The following is a 23,203-nucleotide window of genomic DNA, read 5'->3' on the forward strand; positions in this document are numbered from 1 at the left end:
CTTTAAAAATATTCTCCCCGAAGTTCAAAAGTTTATTACTCTTTTGTGAGTAATTTTCTAACATGAAGAGATCATCACAGCAATTTTAAAATGTTTCAGAAAGCAACATCCAGTAAGCACTTAGTGTACACCACGACAAAATTCAAGGTAGTGAGTGGTAAATTTGCAACCGTCTGTGCAAAACAAAATTGCTCAAAAAAAAAAAGCAGACAAGCTGTAAATAACCCACGATGAGAAAAGCAATTTGTGTTGATGCCACCGTTCATTTTGGCTACTACTGAATTAAAAAAAATGTATATAGAAAAAGGCATTACCACCACGGATCTAAATAGCTGAAACAGATCTCTGCTGCTGGCAAGGACCTTCCCAGACATTAAGTGAAACGAACAGAAGTAAGAAAGTAAGTGACATCAGATTGACTCAGGAAGTTTCAGTAAATGTGTTTTGGAGGATTATTTTACTTAATATGTCTTTTCTGTGGTACTACATTCATTTAGAAACTTTTGGTAACAAAAAGAGCAGTCTAGTGTCTGTGATGGGCTGGATAGGGATTAAGCACTATGTAGCCAACACATTAAGCACCACCACAGCTGTTATCTTTCTCTGGACAAACAGGATGAAGCAACAGAATGGTTCACTTGCACAGCAAACCCCATACTGGATGAACACACACAACTGTGTTGATGTTGATTAACTGCTCTACCTTGCATTTGCAGTGATTAATTTCATATGAAAGCAGTGTAATAATAGGAGAACTCAGTCTGATCATCTCTTACACAACAGGACAGTAAATTGGCCAGTAGATGTGGATCTTGCTGACAGATAATGACAGATACCTGTCAGTACAGCTGTCAGTCAATTTCTAATTCAAAACAACCTAAAAATGCACATCTGGGCTATGCTGTTTGCATGAAGAAACCTGGAACATCTTCAGTGCACCTAAAGGCTAACCAGACAATCTGCAGTAGTCTAACACTGTTAAAATTTCCTTTAAATACTTCTGCTCAACACACAGTAAACCAAACCAGCAAAAAGGAAGCCTCCAGCCTTACCTGTAAGAGTCTCTCTCCCAGTCTGTCCCCTTTTGCAATGGAATAAAGTAGTCATTCACAAATCAGATGTGTACATGCTGCTCAAAAGCACTGAAGAAGGACCATCAGGCAGGCTGCATATAATTTCATTTAGTTCAAATACAACACAAAACTTCAGAAGTCTGTTCTAGTTGTCAATTTTATTCGAAAGGTTCTTCTATACATCATTTTTTATATGTAGAAATAAATATGAAAGACCTATACAAATATGACAACTTAAAAGAGTACCAATACTGTCCCTCATTCTTATACTCATCTTTCAATACTTAAAGGGACAAAACTGCAAGCATATTTAGTAAAATAGATTTGACAAAATCCAAATCACAAAGGTCTGTTCATGTATAATAGAAATTTTTACATTGAGTTTTCCTTTACATACACACAACCTCAACACAAAGTTTGTTCAGCTGCCTTTGAAAATTTCATTATAATAGAATGATGTACACTTTTCTCAAGATGGGCAGTAAAGAAAAAAGTCATACTTATGGTCCGGTGTGGGAGCTTGGCATTATCAATTTAATGACATTTTGTTAACATAATATTTAAGAAAAAAAATTCACATATTGGGAAAAATTTCAATAAATTTAAAAGAACATGATTTTGCCTTCAAATAATACTCAAGGAATTTACAAAACTTCAGAATGGGCATTTCATTTTATGTAACATGATTCTTCCCCAAGCTTTAGCAAGTTCAACTCAAAACCACATAAAATGTCTTTGATATAGAGCAACATCACAAGTGAGCTTTTCACTTTTTATAAGCCATAATTTATACTCTTCCCCATAAAGTGATATTTTTCTAACACAGGGCACCACCCACATGCACTTACATGCTCTCATCAATACACACACTTATAAGAGTATAACTCAAAGCATTTGTTTAAATGCTGATAGGGATGGATACTAAATTGAATATAATTGTCCTTCCAAAAGTTGGGGGGCTCGGTTTTGTTGGGGTTTTGTTTTGTTTTGTTTTGGGGTTTTGGGGGGTTTTTTTGTTGTTTTGTTTTTAAGAAAAGTTCAAACCCCAACAATACTGAAAGGAGATCACATGATATACAGAAAACTTATTTTGTCTTTCCTTAAGGAATTTGCCTTCATCCCAAAAGTAAAGAGCTCCCAGATGTTAATTTAAGAACTGTATATTAAACTTGCTGGCAATCAGAGGAAATATTCCAGATATTTCCTATTTGGACAAGAAAAGCATAGGTTTTAGTTCAGAAAAAATATAATAATATACTTTACTGTAAGTGCACAGAAGCCACATCCTGCAACTCTTTCCTATTCATTCAATTGTTTTCGTTTAAGCAAAGTACAGAGGGTTTCCCTCTCAACCCTCAACTCACCTAAATAACTGTGTTTGAAGAGTATGAATATTTAACAGCTTACATACATACTAAATTTAAGGGGTATTTAGGAATGTCTATCCTGTTTTTCAAAAGAACTACCACTTTTAAAAGGACTAATTGTACTTCCTTCCCTCAAAATAAAGCTTTACAAACTCATGTAACTGAACAGTACTCTCATTTCCACTTCTAAAGTTTAAATGCTTGGCTCATTCTTGCAAAGGAGAATTTGCAGATTGACAGAGAAGAATACAGGACAACTCTCTGCTCAAGGGCAGATATCCAAAATGACTGGGCTTGGAATAGCAACTGTGCTCTAGGGTTCTTGTTCACCACACGGGAGTGGTTTCTGCAGAAAACTTCCTTGGTTCACTGGAGGTATCTAAGCAATTTTCTCTCCTGCAAACTCTTTAGTTTTACTGTGTTAAGCTCAGAAACACTTCTCACCCTAGGCTTTGCAGGCATAGCTAGAAGTTCTGCAAGACACAGAATGTGATTGTTTTCTAGCAGCACAGGAGTAAACTCTAAAAGAAGTTTTCATAAATGCTGTATGGCATTAACCTGGCCTGCAAAAGCTAGTTGCAGTCATTGAAGACAATAAGACTCAAGCTCTGCAGCAAGCCTAACGTTCAGTTTAAAGAGCTTCCTGGGGGAAGGGAGGGGAAGAGAGAAGACCCTGTGTACACAAAGACTTGCAGTGCTATTTAAATAAATAAAAAAAATTTAAAAGGGGAAAAAAAAAAAAAAAAAAAAAAAAAAGAAAACACACTTTTAAGGTAGGAATGTATTTATCAAAAAATAAACTTTGCCGTATTGCAAATGATTTCAAGTTTGGGTTCCTGAGCTTGATACTGGACAGGTGAAGGTCAAGGGAAAGTGTCTCATACCTTAAGTTCTATATCAGTACTATTAGGACAGTACTTCAAACCTATTATTAAAAGAATGAATAATTTACTAATAGGAGTCTAAGAATATTATAACTAAGTAGTAGTTTATCCAGAAGACCTTAATCTTCTTTCTTGTGTGTTTGAAATCGTTCCATTAAAGCCCTAAATATATTTCCTGGTATTTTCTGATGTTTTTCTATTAGAGCTTCAAGTGCTGCTTTTGTCTGTATGGGAAGAGAAAAGATTTTGTCAGATTAATTCATCTTTATATTGCTCATACAGTAACACAATTTCAAGACTCCTTTTCATCCTTTCAAATGTCACAGAACTACTACAAGTTTGAAATACTGTTTTTCCACACTTAAGCCGACAGGATGTGCCTGTAGGATCACTGCTAAGAAACAGATAAAAAACCACATCTTTTATCTCTGGTAGCTGTGCTCACAAGCTCCATTTGTGATGTGAAACAGTATAATTATATTGGTGTAAATTACTGAAGACATTTAGATTTATAAAGCATGAAAGTGCTTGGGTGCTGCATTGTAACTCAGAAAATTCTGCCTGTGCCCAGGTTTGCACCAGTAACAGGCTTCCAGTATGCAAGACTTTTGCTTCTACACATGCTGAAAAGCAGCACTGGGAACACCATTGTGTCTCAGCACATTTGGTTTGTTGGAAATAACTATCCCTGCACCCAAGGCACCTAAAAGAGACAGTTCTGTAAAGCACACTTAGACCATACCTGAATGTGACAACAGCATTGGCTTTCACTCAAAAACACTGCAGACCAAGATGCTAATAGAAGCCATTCTTATTATACAAAAACCCTACAGGGAACATTCAAAAACGTCAATATGCAGAAGGAATGGTGAGGGCATGCTGTAACCTTCCTGTTCTGCCCAGAAAAGCACTGACAACTGAATTCTTAAGGCCAGTGACAGAACAAGGAACCATTTGCCTTTATAAACACTGTTCAACAAGAGAAAAACTGATTCTTGGTACAAGCTCCCACTGTTTATATGGCATATGTGATCAACTGTTAAGTTCAGGGAGAAAGCTCCTGCCCACATCTCTGTAGATCTAGCCCTAAGTGTCTATAAAGATCTAAAATTTCTGTTAGGTAAAAAAATGTAGCTTAATTGTTTTGACTCATAATGGGAAAATGCATACAGTGCCATAGCCTGAAACATGAGATGCAACTTCAAAAATCACTCTAACTACATTTCTGTGGGATTCACATTCTAGAGGCCTCCTCTAGAAGAATTTGCACTTCAGTCAGAACAAAGTGAGGGTTGGCACAAATGTAAAACACCAAAGTATGTTTGGAAAAATATTTAAACACATTCTCTCCTGAGAGCGAACAGGTCTGAACTCCCATCAAACCAAACCCCCAAAAGGAACAATCAGTTTTCCATAACAAGGGCATAAGATAGTGCAGCTGAATACTGTAAGATGGCATTTTACAGAGACCTAATCAAAGGGTAAAAAGGTGACAAGAGACAACTGAACTGACACCTGCATTGTCACGAAGAAAATGCCTTTCTCTCAAGTGAAGTTTTCAGAATGCTAAAAGTGATCATCTGGGGAGCTTTCAAAAATGGCTGTTTCAGCCTCCTCCAGCTGACTGCTCCATCACTTAACTCTTTTATGCCTCTGCACTGTGAAATCTAGTAATGATCTGAATGAAAGTAAAGACCTGACAATCCTTCTATAAGCCACTTAAATTTGAACTAGAGGAACATTCAAAACTTAATTTATTGGGTGAGAAGGTGGAGGAAACAGACATGGAAGCATACAAAGACGTAAAACTATTTATCTTAACTGTTTTATTGTATGGAATGTCAACATGTTGTGAACACAGATTTGCAGTATTTGAAAGGCTTCCTTATTATGCTTTTGAACAGACAAAAAAAACAGATCACCAGATCTGGGTAAAGGGAAGGGTCTGCATCAACCCAGAGCTGTCTTATCTGACAGAACTTCTTTCTTCAGTCCCTAAAGCAATTTATCTCTCAAAGTAAACACAGGATGCAGCATTGACTTTAAAAAGCCTAGAACATCTGAAAGCTTCAGTAATACAAAAGACAGAATTTAGGAAGGACATTCAGAGTTAAGCAAGTCCAAAACTTATCATGATTCCACCAACTTCTACAAAGCAGGAATCACTTTACAAGAACATTCCAATGTTTTCTATAAGAACAGCCAATAAATTAAATATATAGAAATGAAAATTTATCTTACCTTTTCAGTTAGTTCCTCAGCAGTTATATTTGGTTCATATGGAATGGGTTCTCCAATAAATGTACGAAGTTTGACTGGAAATCCACCATACAGAGGAACTATAGGCAATCTAATACGTTCATATAGTGACCTAAGTATTTCTAAAGTGAAAAAATTTAGGGGGAGAGAGAAAGCAGAAGGAAAAGGGAGGGTGGAGAGTACAGAAAAAGAGAGAGATTGAGATTATTCTTGTGAAGTTTTTTTCCCAATGTGTCTTAAAACTGAATCTGACTTGTCAAGTAATCCAGCTCCTGATCTAGATCAAAAAATGTGTCATCTCAAGTGCTATTCTATCCTTTATTTTCATTTCCTAAAAGCTTTGTTAATGCCAACATCAGATTTGTTTCCACCTGACTTGGTGTGACATTTCTCCACCTAAGAGTAGCTGCAAAGAGAAGGAAAAGGAGAAAAATCCAGTATCTGCCTCTCTCGTGAGGAGGGGAATGCTACTCAGTACAGGTTACAGGTTCAGCTAATTTTACAGGCTAGCTGAAGAAACTAGTATTGCAAGACTGTTCTCTTCAGTACAGTTGAGGGCCAGAGGATTAGAAATAGTTTGCCTAAAGGTCAGTCATGCTAAAACAGTGAGTTCCTTTCAGATCACAAAGTGGTTGCAATGAAACAATATAAAAAGAGAGGGAAAAAACATCTGTTTCAATCAGATCCAAGAGGAGATATCATCTTCCCCATATGCCACTTCCACCTAGCCCAAATGTACTCAGAATAGATTCCTTGCAGAATGGATGCTAATATTCTCCCTCTAAATTTCTGACAAGAAATTCCTTTTACATAGCTGTTGGCACAAGAAAATCCCCACTGACCAAGATGTGGAACTTTCTTTACACAATCTGTAAGAAAAAAGAAAATTCTAAAACTACTGAAGCTGGAGTAATGACTAGCAATCAACAGAATTCATTTCCTCTAGCACCTCTGCTGTAGTAGAATGAATTATTTTGGCTTCAGTTCCTGCTTGTTTGGGAAGATTCTTCTGAACACAGCAACAATTGCTGTTTATTTTTGTACAAGCTGACAAATGTGTGAATTACTCTGCATGGCTTGGCTTTCTCTGTGCAATGTATAGCTTTTAATTAGAGATGGAGAGAAGCAGAACTGCTTTGCCCTGCAGTCTGCTGATGAATATGACTATGCCATACTTGAGGCAGAACATGTGCTGTGGAGGAGACTGTTCAGGCCCTTTCTGCTGTACAGATAATTGGAGAATATAAAAGAAGGGGGGTTAATACTAGCAGATCAGCAGAGTTGTAAGCATCTAATCACCCCAGAGATGGACCCTTTAGATGTATACCCATCTATTTATATGATGACTGGAAGTCCTATGGAGATAAAGGAGAGCAGGTTTTCTGAGGAACCCCAGTTCTAGTGCTGAATAGTAAACCAACTACAGATTAAACATAATTTAAAACACTTGAAGCTGAAGTACAGGCAGAGGTGTAAGCACAGAACCTTAGAAGGATATATAAGAAATTATGTGTCAGTTATAAACCGTTGTTTGCTCTGCTTCTCAACAGACAGCATTAAATCTAGAGTTGGCCTAGCAAAATAAGCAGAGAAAAAAAGTGCTCTAAATCTCTTTGCCTTTTTCTAGCTCCTTTTCCCTTCCTTCTACTGCTTCTGTGAAGGCAGTTATGTGGAGAATAACTTAGATGAGCCAATATCACATCCAATACTGATACTAAATACCTCCAGAAACAAGGCTGTATCAAATCTCAGATTTATATGGGGATTATTTCTACAGAGATAAGCTAAACACATATGGAAAAATAAACTACAAAAACAATAGAAAATATCTTACTTATTCCTCCTAATGTCCTAACGCCTTCTCGAACATTTTGTGTAAACATAGGAATGATGGGCTAGGAGGGAAAAAAAATAATTAAGAATTTAATGAAGATAGCACTATCTAAAAACTTCTACCTCACTCAAACCCAGCAAGCAAACTGATTTCAGAAGTGTTTCTCAGACAAGGACATTTAGAGAGCAAAACAAGTATTCTTAAATTCTTCCGTGACCTTCTGCCATGAGGTTTCGAGGTGGAAAACACTACAAGATATCAGCAAGTCACTGCTTCAGGAAGTCCATTTTCTCAAAGTACTCCTGGATTTCAGAATCAGTGGAGCATTTGGGCATTCCCCCCCCCCCAGTCTAGCAATGTTTGCATAGCACTTAAGCACTTAAACCATTTACCTAAAGTGCAGTTATGCTCAAAGGAAAGAATTCACAGGATTGGGACCCTAAACTTGCCTGATTTGTCTCTGCTCTGCTGAATTTATGGCTTCACGCGTGGTGTGTCATATTCAGTAAATATCAATGACATATTTTGGCTGATTAATATTTGTGTTGGTGTTGAATATTTAAAGTTTTTATTGCCATTTCAGAATTTGTAAATGGCTGTCAAGACTGAAGAACCAGGAGGGTGTTGACTCCTACATAAAGTTTTCTATTTTTTAGTATGTACTCACTGTACATAGCATCATCAGAAATACAGAACTCTATGGGATTTTCTACTATTCAGATTCTTTCAAACTTTTTTAAACAAGCATGGAGATAAATTAGTAAATGAAACTTTTCAAAAGGGTACCATGTTGGCTTTTGGTGCACAGGGGGAAGTCTGTAAAAAATCTAATGCAACTATAGAGTCTAAAAAGAAGTGCAGTTGCTTAAACAGAATGGTAACAAATGAATTTATTCTAGAACCATCTTATTTGGAACATTTCGTGAGGTAGAAAACATTGCATGTACAAAGTTGGGTTATATGACAACTATGCTGGCAAAATAGCCTGCTGAAATGAGACAGCCTCAAGAAGTTGAAGGTCCCAGTTTTTGACAATTTTTTCCAATGTTTTAGACACATTTTCTCCCCATGAGGAGTTATGTGCATGATTAAAGGTGACATAAAGTTCACCTTTAAATCTAAATAAAGATTTTTTTTTTCCCCAAGTTTCAGCCTGCCTCTGGCACTATTCCTATTCTGCTGCATCTCTTGAGGGTTTGTTTGGGGAGGGATGAAGCCACAAGATCTTTGTTAGTGCACAAAGTAAACTAAACATACATTCAATAAAATAAATATAACCAGAACAACTACAGTTGAATCCCAAGAATGGCTTTCCATATGCTATTACAATACAATAGCAAAATCTAGCTCTGATGAAAATATCCTTTTTAAACTGTTATTTTCCTCCTGAGAAAAGTGACATACACTTAAAATCAGGTATTAAAGGTATTCTATTTCTGTATAAAATTCAGAGATTTAACTAGTATCTTTGTGACAGTCCCTAAATATAAAACTCTTGGTGCTAAACTTACTTTCAAATTAAGCTATATGCAGACCTACAGACAAAAGCACAGATCTTTCATGTACAAATATAGATTGAAAGGGACTCTGAAAGGATTATTAAAATAGCTGCAATTCAAACATATCATACCCCTATGTGCATTCTACAGTTGGTCCCATATGAATCACTATCTGCCTGGTGACCAAGCACTTATCTTCATATTAATTAGAACCGAAGTGAAATAGTTCACACTAGTGACCTCTTGCTGCAGCTGTATGCCCTCAAAATCCCATAAAAATGCCCATAGAATGCATAGTGCCAGTGAGCCTATACTACACTGGATCACAGAATACATCAGTGACAGGGAAAACAGAAATATTGACGTATGGCTGCTTCCCAGCTATTCTGGTCAGGGGTTGAGCCACCACAAACCCGACTAGGTATGCAGGAAATGGCACAAGTTTGTAGAAACTGCCCTGGGCTTCATATCTCATTCTTTCAAACTCTGCATTTCCTGACCACACTATTAGCTGACTCCAAGGCCTTCTTATCGACAGTGAGAAAAAAAAGTCTTGGAATGTATTTATGAGAGCAAGTTAACCATGTTCATGATATCCAGCAACGTAACAAAAAATCTATGATATTCAAAACAGTTTTCCCTAGGAAAAAAACACTAGTAATTTAGCAGGTTTTGCTTCTTTTTTGTCATACTTACCACTTTTGCATCAATGGCCACCTGAGCAAAGCCCTTCCGATCACCCCAGATAATAGTATACATTTCATCACTAAAGAGTGCTTCCCGAACACCACCTGGGGCAATGGCCAGCAGACGGCCCTTCTTCAAAGCACTGACACATACTTCTTTTGGTCCATGCATAACTCCAAGTACATCAAGTAATATTTTAAAACCTGTAGGGTCAGAAAGTATTCATTTAGAAAATATGAACTCATCCTGCCATTGAGAACCGTTTCCCAGCACAGAACACAATAGATAAACTTGTCTAAAAACCTGTAACCCCAAATCGAAGATGTTTCTAGAAGGACTGAAGCAATAACTTCTGGTTTATAAATGGTGGTCTAAAAAGCTAAAGATTTAGGGGTTTCAGTGGCTTTTTGTCATAATAAAAGTCAAGTGCTATCTCACAGTCAGGACTAAACTGGGAAAAAATGGCAAGTATTCTGTGTGATCTTTCATATGTTCCTTCAAGGGAGTTAAGTCAGGTCCAGTGCCCAAGCCCTGCTTTTTGAATTAAGCACATTCCTAATAAAGTGCAAAAAGAGAACATAGCAGCAAACCATCATGGTTTTTGTTGGTTTTTTTTTTAACTTTGGCAAACCAAGAGCAGCCAGTGCACAAGAAGAATGCAACATTCTCTGTGTCACAGATCACTGAACCTCTGTGGTTCAGTCTGTGAGTACCTGGACAGCATTTCACACAAAGAGGCATCTAGCAAGCCTGGACTGGATATATTCATCTTAGGGTATGATTTTTCATTTAATATTTAACTGTAAAGTTACACAAATTCCTCATACCATCTTGAATGTGAAATGCCATACTGACTCTACTTTTCAAGAAGTAGCAGTATTAAAAATTTGCTTTCAAACATCAGATAGTCTAAATTGATGAGAAATGTGCCTATTAGTCTAATGTGAGAGAGTGTAACTAACATGAATGTCTATTTGCAGGAAATAAATCATGTTCACTTGGTTCAATAAATTTTAAATTTACATAGTATTTATGAGTACTACATATGAAAATGGGAACTTTAGATGACTAAGCAGTATGGAAAAGATTACTTCTCTTTCTTGGAATTTCACACTAAGGCAAACAACCTTATCAACAAGGACACAGAACTGATCTAGTCAAGTCTGCCTCTCAGTAACAGATCTTCATTTTTTATCCTCAGGCTAACAAATTAATAGTTAGTACTATGAACACACACACAATGAAGAGCCCAAATATAGTTAAGAAAACAGAGATGGATCTTCTCTCACAGCCCACATAAAACAAGGGCTTGGGATGGTGAGCAGGAAGCAGCATATCATTACTTTATTCTTAACTACACTCTGATCTCTGTTCTTTGTAGCTGGTCTGCAATAGTTACTCCTGATTTATATCTATACACAGTTGGGATCTATCTGTAAACATAACAGAACACAAGTGCTGTGCCTGCCCTGCACACTGCAGGAGACACGAGCAGTCTTCACCTACCATTTGCACAGAGTCCTGAGACAGAGTTTTCCTAAAGTAATTTAATTGCTCTCAGGTGCTGTTTGTGGAATCTTAAATAGCTGTTTTTCACAAGATTTTACATTACCAAACTAATTAAAGATTTCTGGAATGTACCTGGTGGTAGGGAACTGCTTGTCTCTAGGCCCTTCCTCTCAGTAAGTTCAGGACAGATACAAAACATTAATGAGAAAGGCTGAGCAGACTCCAAGGAAGCAGAAGCTGTGAAGATAATTTTCCTTTCCACATCAGACATGCTAAGGAAGGGAGGGCAGGTGTGTGCATGTATGACTGATAAGCACCATTTGAGTCTGTCTAGTTCATATGTGAGGAAAAAAAGAACAGAATAGTTTTGGGGTTTCAGTTATTAACAAAATCTCTCAGCCATATTTCCCACTTTTACTTGTAGTATAAACTTTATATGCTGAGCCATACCTCATAACCTAGCCAAATCACACATTACTATCAATATCTCTGCTTCTGTGGCAAATAAGACCCCGACACTGTTAGAGCAGCAGAGAGAAAGGAACCAGTGCAGTGGCCCTAGGACAACCAGGGTACCCTGTGCTCAAGGCAAAGATCATCACTGGGTTGGAAAAACACTGGGGTAGTACCTGGCTGTTGCATGAAATTGACCAAGAATCTGTTTTTCCAGTTTAAACAACAACAAAAAAAAAAAAAGCAACTCTCAATGTTACCTTAAGCACAGGCTATCAGTCTCCCAGAGCATGAAGAGATGCTATTTTTTCCAAATACCACACTTAAGTCCAAACTTAATTTTATTCCATAGCTCAACCTGAACTCTCCCCATTGCTCCAGAACACTCTTCTCCTATTCTCCACAGCACTGTGTCAGCACTGATGCTTAAAAAACCTTTATAGAGTACCCAGTAATACATTTAACACTTATCTCTGTAAATGCACTATATGCATTTCTCTGGCTTAGCACCAGTGAGTGTAACATAGGTGCCTGTCAGCTACCTGATAGAAGGACAGCAACAGTGTCATCATTTTTCTATGGCTGATCTTTAGGACTATAAACAGAGAGGAACCATTTAGACAACTGAATAAAACCTTCCACAATTGTAAGTAACCACACATAACTCTCTGCAGAGCATCTAGTCCACAAGACACCTTGCAACACCTTGTGTATACAACAGACAAGAAACCACAGCCCCTTTCACCTGTGACATTAAAGGAGAGTGATTGTCTTAGATCCCTCAAATACCTTATAAAGAAGGCTCCCTTAAGACTCTAGGAAGCAAACATGGCGAGGCCTCACTGCACTCTGGGAAAAGATGAAAACCTTAAGAAAACCTTAGAGAAATCACAGTCTTCCTGAGCATCACACAGCTAAGAATCTTGAAGAACTAGAAATCACTGGAACATTCTTTTTTGTGTATGTGACTGAAGAAAAAAAAAAAAAAAAATAAGAAGCCTTATAAGAAGCCTATAACAAGGACTATATTTCATATCCTCCTGTCCCAAAACGCAAGTAACAGAGGCATACATAATACTGATACAATTAAATAATTTCTTTTTGCATGAAGGCATGAAAGAAAGACGCATCAGGAAACATTCAATAGGAACCTAAAAATATCTATAGGAGATTTCTGATTAGGCTGTACTGTCTCCCAGAAGTTATTAAGCTTTAAAGACTAAGCAGCAGGGAGAGGCACGTTTGATTCCTTGCAGGCTCATGGATCCCTTTGGAGGCACAGCAACAATTTACAAACACACTCCAGTCAGCTGCAGTTCATCCAGGACAGCAATGCCCAATGCAGAGGATGCAGTGAGACTGCATGCAGTTACCTAATGGCATGGACCTTAGACTCAGATTCACAGGACAAGTCATTTCTTACAGCTATTCAGAGTAGATTCAATAATCATAAAAACAGACCATAAAATCATCCAACCCAAGTACACCTAACAGCCTACAGATTTTCCAAGCCCACTAATTTCTCTCGCACTGAGCTTAACAACTCCTGTTTAATTAAAAGATCTTCTCAAAAGGCATCAAATTTAATCTGAGGACTTAATTAAGACCTGGCAGTCTTAGTACTAGGATAAAATTATGGTAGTCTTTCCGGTTTGAGTCACAAGAGAAGCAGCATCTATCCGGGCTGCCAGTCATGGATGATTTTGAAACAATCCAGAACACTAACTGGGCTCTCTGGGCTTGTCTTCCTTGAACAGCCTTAATTCATTCACAGAACCAGAGAATTATGTAGGTTGGAAGAGACCTCTTGGAGGTCACCTAATCCAACCTCCCACTCAAAGCGGGTCCAACTAGATCTGGTTGCTCAGAGCCTCACCCAGTGGAGTTTTGAAAGTCTCCAGGGATGGAGATTCCTAACTTGTCTAGGCAATCTGTTCAGGTGTCTGATCACCCTCATTGTAAAATACCTTTCCACACATCTAATCAAAATTTCCTGTGTTGCAACTTGTCTCTGTTACTTCTTATTCTGTCACTGTGCAAACCAGAAGAGTCTGACTCCCTCTTCTCTGCACCCTCCTGTTAGGATGCTGAGGACAGCAATAATATCTTCTCCCAACCGTATCTGGTACAGACCAAACAAATCCAGTTCTCTCCTCACTCATCCTGTGCTCCAGCCCACCCATCACACATTGAACATGCTCTAGTGTCTCAATATCTGTCTGGCACTGAGGAGTCCAAAAATGAACACCATATTGCAAGACATGCTTGCACAGGTGCCAAGTCAAAGGAAAAAAACTCTTCACTCAGCCTACTGGCTTCACTCATGCTAAAAGAAAGCTCAGTGTGCAGTTTATCTTCTTTGCTGCAAGAGCACGTTACTGACTCATGTTCCACTCATTGTCCACTAGAATGCCAAAGTACTTTCCTGCAAAGCCACCTTCTACCCAGGGTACTGTCCCATGGGATTGCTCCATCCCAGATGCACAACTTCACATTTGCTTTTGCTAAACTTTGTTGAGTTTCTGCCAGCTCATTTCTGTGAAGGTACTCAGGATCAGCCCTAAGCCCCAGTGCCTTGAGTGCTCTCCCAATTTGGTATAATCAGTGACCTTCCTGCAAGCATGGCCCAACCCTTCATCCAGGTGTGCAATACAAACATTAAGCAGCATTTGTCCAGTATAAATCCCTGAGGAATGCCTGCAGAAACCAGCTGCTAGCTAGATGTTATACTGTTGAACTCAATTCTCTGAGACCAGCCATTGAGCCAGAAGTCTCTGCAATGCTCCTAAAAGATATTTGGGGAACTCAGAAGTATACCCACACTCCTAACCTTATTTTAAAGCAGAAATGGAGAAAAACAAAACAATCCCCCATTTGATAACTGTCCATAAGTATTAACAGCTATAATATGGAGCAAAATATAAATTACAAAATAAGCTACATTAGTCAGCTGTATGCTAAAGATTTGACAATCAATTGACAAATTTCAGCCTGCTGGCAAAGGTGGTTGTAGAGGCAGTCATCCTGTTATCAGTATGAAGAAGTTCAGTTTTCAAGGATTAAAGCTGAAATAAAGCTAGGCTGGCAAAAGGATAGGGTTTTTTAGATGAGTTTTTTTCCACTAAAAGCATCTGAACACTCCCGTAGATTCAGAAAATTAATTACAAGGCTTTTAGTCACAAACTGAATGTGAAAAAAGAACTAGGTTCTTTTGTATTTCACACACACAAAAAACAAACCCCCCACATAATTAATTTCACCAATGAACAGTGTTTTTCATTAGGCTGTCCAGCCAAAATCTTGACCAAAATATATTCATCCTTTCCTTTATGCTTCATTTAATGTTTCATGTAAAGTTGTTAAGACATTTCTACAGCTTTCCTCAAAAAATTCTTTTACTTCTAACAGTCTTCTTGGGCACAAGGTCCACTGCCTGATATACAATACATAGACAATACATTGTCTCCCCAGACTAATAAGACTAATACTGTCAACATTAACAGCATTACTTCCAAAGAGCTTGTTTCTTTATCAGGTTACACTATGCACTCCACCTCTAGCTGCCTATATTTATTTAAAAAAAAAAAAAAAAAAAAAAAAAAAGCAGCATCTTATTGAAGTCTTTGCTATTGATTAATACAGAGGCAGCTGTTTCTCCTGCAATGTCTTTGTTTCTAAACACTCCAGAGTCATTGGAAGGTGTCCTCCAGCCAGGAGTATGACCTATTCTTGCACAGGCCAGTCTCATAAAGTCATTCTTGTTCCTGAAGAACACGTTAGAGACAGCTGTACTTCAGTACTTTTACTAACTTTGTCTGAATGTCTGTTCTGAGAGGTGAGTGTAATTTTTATTAATTACACCATTAAAAATATTAATAATAATTAAAAAATTAAGTTCTCACACTGGCTGTTTATAATGAAGTATGTTACCTGGCAATCTGAAGACGAAATGATCAGCTACTACGTGGCAGTATCTCTTATTTCGTATAAGAAGCCTCGCTGTGAAATAGACATAGTCAGCAGGAGTAGCTCCATGATAAAACACAATAAGCCCTGGTCCTTCAGGAATGTTTTTTGTACCATGAAGCTCATAACCTGTTAGGAGTTAAAGGCATAAGAGATGTCAAAGTCTGATACAGTTCTATCCCAAAGAAGCTAACTTGCCACAAGTAGGAAAAATTATAGTGATAGCTATTGACAAGTGGCAAGAGCAAAACGTCAAAAGGCAACTTGCAGCATTTACTAAGTTGCTTTCATGGGAAAAATAAGTTTCAGTTAAAGCAAAATAGCCACATTAAAAAAAAGAACAGCTATAAAATCCCTGAAAACAAAACACCATTTGAACAATGGAATTTTTCCTTATTTTTTCAGTTCACTGTCTTCAAGGCTGCAGAGTCCTCTGAATCAATTATTCAAGAGAAATCACTGTAAGGCTTGGAGTGGTGAAATAACTATTCCTAGGTATTATTTACCTTTCAAAGCTCATTGTCACCAGTAACTGTTTAAATAGATTTGACATAACAACAGCCATTTACATGTCTCCATTTACTCCAGGGTATGAAGCTTATCTTTGTTATTTCTCTCACAGTTGCACTTGCTCCATTTTTCCATCTCTATATACTAAAACCTTTTTATGGCTTTGTATGATTAACAGAAATGTACTTAAACACACACAAGTTTCTTACTGAGCTTTCTTACTTCTGAATTAAGTCAACAGTTCAGAATATATTCAGTTAACACAAAACATCAAAATGCATCACATAGAAAGTATCCAGGTGACACTGTTACAGTATGTTGTTTGCAGGTATTTTTTTTTCAAACAAACAAAATATAAAAACCAAAAAAAAAACCAACAAAAAAAAACTAGAGGGAAAAAAAACCCTTCTGAAGCTAATCATGTCTGCAATTCCCATACCATTGTTGGGTTTTTTATTTATTTTTTATTCTGAAGGTATTCTTAGCTCTTCTCCCTCTAATTTACTTTCTATACCTATGGAGCTGCACTATATTGCAAAAGTATCATCTGTACCATCCCAAGTGACCACTAACTGTGCTCTGCCCCAGCCAATCAGAGCAGGAATGATATCTACATCTAGCATCTCCATTATATATATATATAAGGTAAAAGATGTCCCACACCAGTTCTGGGTTTTAGACATTTTGGTTGTAGGTTGTAGGTTTTTTTTCTTATGCTCTGAGATTTCAGAATGAAAAGTGCTGCCTATGATATATTGATTAATCAAGTGGGAGAAAAACAAATCACATAACATTTCATTCTTTAGCAAAAGAAGTATATAGAGAACATGAAAGCAGCTGGCAGGGCAGAAAAATTCACAACTGACAGTGAGGGACTGGATAAGAATCTTTTCTTCACAAATAAAAAGTCAGACCTTAAAAAAACAAAAAGTTACTAAGGATAAAAAGAGCTAAGGCCTTAAGAAATCATTTTCTTATGAAAAAAAGTAAATAGCTCTTTATTGTGAAACGAGCATTTTAAGCTCTTTGATGTAGCTGTTGATTTTGATCTGGTGCACTTCCCTAGATTTGCAAGTTACATCTTACTCTTACAAAGCCTATCTGATACAGCCGCTGCACCATCTGGTAATCAATGCCTTGAAAACCCACTTCCCTTTGACTAGAGAACAAATAGAGATGATTTTCAAGAAGGATTTGTTCTTTATGTAAATTGCTCTAAAACATCTCTTTCTCCTTTAGCTGTATCTAGACTGAATGGTTCTGAAAGAAGCTTATGATTTCCTTAGAAAGAAAAGCCAAATCATTTATTGAGTCAGTCTTTATAAAAGAAATAATAGTAGAAGGACAAGGAACAGAGCCTTTAGTTTTGACATCCAAGGAGAGAAAGCAGTTGTCAAAAATACATAGAAAGAAAATTAAAAAGTACGGTTCTATAACAGTTTTGGATTTCAAAGTCAATTTGAAGTATCTCAAAGTGAATTGGCACTAAGTGCTCCTTTTAGCCATCATTTGGCATTATATGTAAAAGACTGGTTAAGCGTAATTAAATTATACTAACATGTTGTGACATACTGGCTATTAGACAACTGGCACTAACTTCCAGTGTTCATATCACTGAAATAATACAGTTAATTTACCTAATTTTTATCATAGAAATCACTTCAATGAGTATACATTCAGCTGGGTGAAAGATGTCATTTTGTAGCAGGGAAAGCATAGATGCATAAGTCAAAATAATTTACATCCAAAAAAGTCTCGGTGCATTCTGCTGAGCAGCACTAGCAGTCATTGATAAAACTGAAGAAAAACTTGGCCTGAATTTTACATTTCATGCAAGAGCTGCAATAGTCAGATACGTATCAATAATCCTGAAAGGTAAACCAGGAATGAGAACTTCAGGAATTTTTACAGAAAAGCCACATCTCACTTACCATGCCATATTCTTCCATGTCCATCCCATAGGGTAGCCAACATTTGTTTTGCACCATCCCAAAAATCATTGGAATAAGCTTCCTTCAGTTCATTCTTCCTTTTATAAATATGAAGAAAGAGAATGGAACTGTAGAAGAGGATGACGAGAACTCCTGGAAGTAGGAAAACTACTGCAAGTGGAAAAAGCACCCACAAAAGGTAGACTGCATAACTCAGATAATCTTCAATATGCTCCACGCCAGTCCATTCTCCCAGAATGTAAGTCAGGCAGGTTAAGTAGGACATAGGTATCGGTCCTGCAGTACAGGATTCATTTCCACCTATCATCTCCTGTTTAATTAAAATAAAATTTTAAAAAACAAAGGCAGGTGAATAAGTCCTCAAAAAGAGATAACCTGCCTATACAGTTTAAACATAGACACTAAAAAAAAACAAAAAACCAACCCCTCCAATGTGTTTTATTCAAATACCATTTACCTCATATCCCAGCTGCACTTACTAGAAACATAATGGTTTATACAGCAAAATTTTAATTGGTTTTTTTTTAGTCTTTTGTGTGTGTGTGTGTGTGTGTGGTAGAAATGCTGACAGCTGAGAAAGAGTATTATTGCTTAATCTTAGGCTAAGATTTTATCTCATTAAAAACTGTTCAACTTGAGTAGATCCAGAACATTTATACTGTTCCAACACCAATGTATACTGTATTTTTGATGTTCAGAAAGCCACCTTGACTATGCTAATTTATTTGCTACACAGTACACTCAAAACTTTCTCCTAAGCACCTACTACAGCAGGAAATAGCACAATCTCAAATCCAGTGGTATAAAAAACAGCTGAACACTTCCACTAACCACAAGCATACGATGACTCAGGGAGAAGACTCAAATAAGCAAGTTTCATTCCTGTAGAGACCTTGAACTGTACCTAGAAATTTACAGATGGTTAAATGCCAACTCCCAGAGCAGAATACAGAGTGACAGGAGAAAGAATGAGTAAAAACTATCACAGAAAAAGTTTTAATGTTGTAACTTTACTGTGCCTATGTGTAGCAATCTCTCCAAAGTTCCTAAAAAGTTGTAGGGCTAGACCTCTCTGGGCTGATATTTCAGGCTTCCTATAAATCCGGAGCAACACTTTTCTCTTAGCTGTGCAAATTTCAGGGGGGAAAGTTGCTATTCACTTCACCTTACAAACAAGAGAAATAACATAAACAGTGCCTTGTGGGAAAAAATTCTTGTTGTCTAGAAAAGTTTTGGTCAATGACTTAGAGTAACTGTTAGTCAGGACCAAGAAGAAAAACATTTTGCAAGTATAAAGTATGCCTGTAGAGGGAAACAGGTAAAATCAATAATATCTGGAAGAACATAAGCTTGGGGTTCTTGCATTTTGATTCTTTATTAAAATGTAACTTTCAGCACGTACGATTGCAGCATTCCTACGCCTAGTTAAGACATATGTCTATCACTCCTTTACTCATTTTGTTTTTTCAAGCAACAAGTGACTGAAATGTGGATTATAATTTTGCTAACAGCACTGGAACCCCAATGACAACAAAAGGTAGACAGCACATTAGTTTTGCTCCACCGTTGCTATGAGATAGTGAAACGTGTACTAGAGCAGAACTCATCTCACATATTTTCTGGCCTCAGTTTTTCCTCCTATTCTGACAGAGCAAGGATGTTCCTTTTTCTTCAGTTCTGAAACTGGCCTCTACCCACACTGCTCAAGATAACTCCTGTTAATGAGAAGAGAGCTGATGCCGTGACAAGGAGTTTGCAGCCATGATCCATGCCTTTTCCACTAATTCAGGCTTACAACATTTTGCTCCTTGGCATGTCCTCAAGGACAAATCATCTGCTTGTCACATTATCTTCAGCAATATATAAGCACCTGGCATTAGTGGCATGGACTTCATTGATTTACTGATTTAATGCATGTCAGTTAGGGGGAAAGGACAGGAGGGAGTGAGTGTATGGGAGAGCAAAAGAAAGCTCTTTCTCATTCCAATTGCCAGAGCTGAACTCCAGAACCTGTCAGGCAGCAAACACCCACAGCAAGTACAAGAAACACAACTTGTGAGACCAAGCAGGATTTAGGAGTAGCATTCAACACTACAATATTTATCAGATTGTTACGCCTGGACTTCTCCAGTGGTCCCACCTGCTAGCTAAAGAATAATATGGAGCATGGGTTATGGAACAGAAACATTTTTCAGAACTCAGAGGGTGATTGTATAACTTGGATCTTTAAGTTATAGTCTCCCACCTGTTAATTTTTAATTGTTTATGGCTTTCTCCAAACACAAAATACTCATCAAGTAAAGGTAAAGTCCTGTTCACACATGTCAGCCTTGCAAAATATTACTTGTCCTTTTGCCTGCAATGTCAGTTGCAATACCTCAAATGCAATCATCACTGTTTTATAAGTTTACTTGCACATCTGTGCACTAACCTCCAATAGAAATTAAAATCTGACATCTTCCTTGCTGTCAGTCACAGAGGTAATGTCTAAAGTACTGGCCTCTCCTAGGGACAGTAAACTCTACTTGAACAATGTTGGTTCCTCATTTTGAAGAGTATCATGGAGTAACTTATGTCAGAAAGACTCATTAGACAGCACTTGTCCAAGCTCTTGCTAACTGTAGCTTTAGATCAGGTTGCTCAAGGCCATGCTCAGTCCAGTTAGTAATATCTCCATAAATGGAGACCCCACTGCTTCTCTGGGAATGCCTGACCACCTTTCATGGTGAATATGTTTCTCCTTATTGTGCTTAGAATTCCCCTTACTGCAATTTGTGCATGTTGCCTCTTGCTGAGAAGAGCCTTAACTTCCCCTTTGCTGTAACCACTCATTAAGAGCAGTGGTAAAACCCCCTTTAAGCCCTCATGTCTTCTAGCTAAACACATTCAGCTTCTCCACAGACACAAGATGCTCCAGACACCCAGCAATGTCAGTGGCCTTTATCTCCATCCCTTCCATTTTGTCAGCATCTTTCTTGTATTGTGGGGCTCTAAACTGTACTTGTGGTCTCAAAAGAGGGCAATAAATATTTCCTCAATCTAACAGCTGTGGCTATAGACCAAAATGCAGATGGCTATCCTCACTCATATTTGATTTACCATCCACCTGAAAAAAGCTTTTATCTCCTGTAATCCTGCTCCCCTCCTAACAAGTCCAGCATTTTTTCTGATCACCCATGGTACACCCACAAAAACACTCCACGTTCAGTCCCAAGTGTCATGTATGTTACTACCACACTGAGCATCCTACAAAAGCAGTGAAGAACACAAGATTGATTCTGTTTCCATGCTCAAAAAAAGCACAGGATGCTCCACACTGAATAAAGGTCCAACATAATTCATACATGCTACTAACAAACATCATTTTGATCTCTTCCAGCTTCACAGCTGCCTACTCTAGGACTCCCCAGTGCACTTAAAATTACAAGACAAAGCACATTGTCTTCTAGAAACACCAGCAAAGTCACTCTGATTAGGACCTTTTCCAAGCAAAGTGAGACTGTCCTTTCCTCATCAATTTTCCTGATAGTGACATCTGTCACTATCCACATCTAAAAACTACAAGGAGGTGCAGTACTACCAAGCCTCACCTTTAGCCAACTCAACTTGCAGGCAAAATCCCCCTGCAACACAAGTATATCCTTAAAGAACTTCTTATTTTAAGTGACACCACCAACACATTTCCTCCTGCGCAGTTCAAACTAAATGTTTTTAAGTTCTAATTTCCGAATGCAGCAGCTTAGATACATTTCCACTAGATGAAAAAGATACAGTTTCTTTTGAATAATGACAGGGCACACTGACTTGTGTTTATGCTTAGGGCTTTACACTGGCAGTGAAGTGGAAACAAGGGTAACATACAAATCCTTTCACTGACTCCTAGCATGTGACCCAGAGGAGTCCTTACCTAAACTATAGCAGTGCTCTTCAGCTGTAGTCTGCAGACCCTGGGTTAACTGAAACCCCACTGATCGTGCTAGAAAAAGCAACATACACTACTGTAAACCGCATGTATAGGAAACACCTGAGTGGAACCCCTGGAGAATATTCCAGGAATTCCCAACGAGAAAGATACTGCAAAGCAACAACAGACACGCACTGCTCTGAACTCCATCGCTCAGCTACGAAGATTATTTCTACCAGAATTCGCCGTGCCACCACAGACACACAGAAAAAAACCCAAAACCCAGAAGACTGATACTCCCGCTCATGGCACCTGCAAGGGCAGAGACCCTGGCAGTCAGAGGGCGTTTCTGTCCCTGCCTGGACACAAGCACCGTCCCGCTGTCGGCTCCCTCCTCAGCATGGCAGTGACTCCTGAAGCAGAGGGGCTGAGGGGGGGGGTGGCTCTCAGAGTCTCTGCTTCCTGACAGGACACAGCCCCGGCCCGGCTGACCCCCGCCTCGCCCCGCCCCGCAGTCCCCGTCCTGACGGCGGCCCGAGCGAGGCCGCAGGCTCGGTGGCGACTCAGCCAAGCCACCGCCCGCCCGGGGAGCTGCAGCGGGGGCCCAAAGGCCCGAGGAGGGGCCCAGAGGGCAGACGGGGCCCCGCCGCCCGCCCGGCAGCGCCCGCTCACCTTGCCCTGGCGGCGGCGGCTCCGGCTCCAGCCCCGCGTCCCTGCCGGGGCCTGGTTTTACTTCTCCGCCCGCCGCCCCCGCGGAGGCCGGGTGCCCGCGGGGCGGCCAGGCTAGGGCGGTTCCCCGCGGCGGGGCAGAGGCGGAGGAGGGAGGGCACCGTGCCGCCGGCAGGTGGGAGAGGAGGAGGCGGCGGAGGAGGGAAGGAAGGCAGCGGCAGAGGAAAAAAGGGGGAACTCCGCGCTGCTGGGGCTGAGGGAGGCACCCGGACGGCGTCCGGAACGCACCGCTTCCGGTGGAGGATGAGCGGCTCCGGCAGGGGGAGTGCGCTCCCCGCCGGCGGGAGGGGGAAAATAGAGGGAAAAAGGGGGAAAAAAGGGAAAAAGAAGGGGAAAAAGGGAAGAAGGGAAAGGAAAGGGAAAGGGAAACGGAAGGAAAGGAAAGGAAAGGAAAGGAAAGGAAAGGAAAGGAAAGGAAAGGAAAGGAAAGGAAAGGAAAGGAAAGGAAAGGAAAGGAAAGGAAAAAGGAAAAAGGAAAAGGAAAAAGGAAAAGAAAAGGAAAGGAAAAAGGAAAGGAAAAAGGAAAGGAAAAGGAAAGGAAAGGAAAAAGGAAGGAAGGAAAAAGGAAAGGAAAGGA

The 23,203-nt window shown here is 39.0% G+C and overlaps 1 protein-coding gene across 1 annotated transcript; it reads right to left on the reverse strand.

Annotated features, from left to right (window-relative positions):
* Positions 1 to 1,212: 1,212 nt before the first annotated feature.
* Positions 1,213 to 22,640, reverse strand: LOC103534667 (transmembrane protein 68). The gene is made up of 7 exons (XM_030446317.1): positions 22,570 to 22,640; positions 17,973 to 18,303; positions 15,496 to 15,660; positions 9,613 to 9,806; positions 7,418 to 7,478; positions 5,566 to 5,705; positions 1,213 to 3,548 (listed from the first exon to the last, which is right to left on the reverse strand). Exons 2-7 carry the CDS (start codon positions 18,298 to 18,300, stop codon positions 3,444 to 3,446), a joined length of 993 nt encoding a protein of 330 aa, XP_030302177.1. The 5' UTR covers positions 18,301 to 18,303; positions 22,570 to 22,640; the 3' UTR covers positions 1,213 to 3,443.
* Positions 22,641 to 23,203: the final 563 nt, after the last annotated feature.

Source organism: Calypte anna, chromosome 2 (assembly GCF_003957555.1).
Source record: "Calypte anna isolate BGI_N300 chromosome 2, bCalAnn1_v1.p, whole genome shotgun sequence".
NCBI lineage: Eukaryota > Metazoa > Chordata > Aves > Apodiformes > Trochilidae > Calypte > Calypte anna.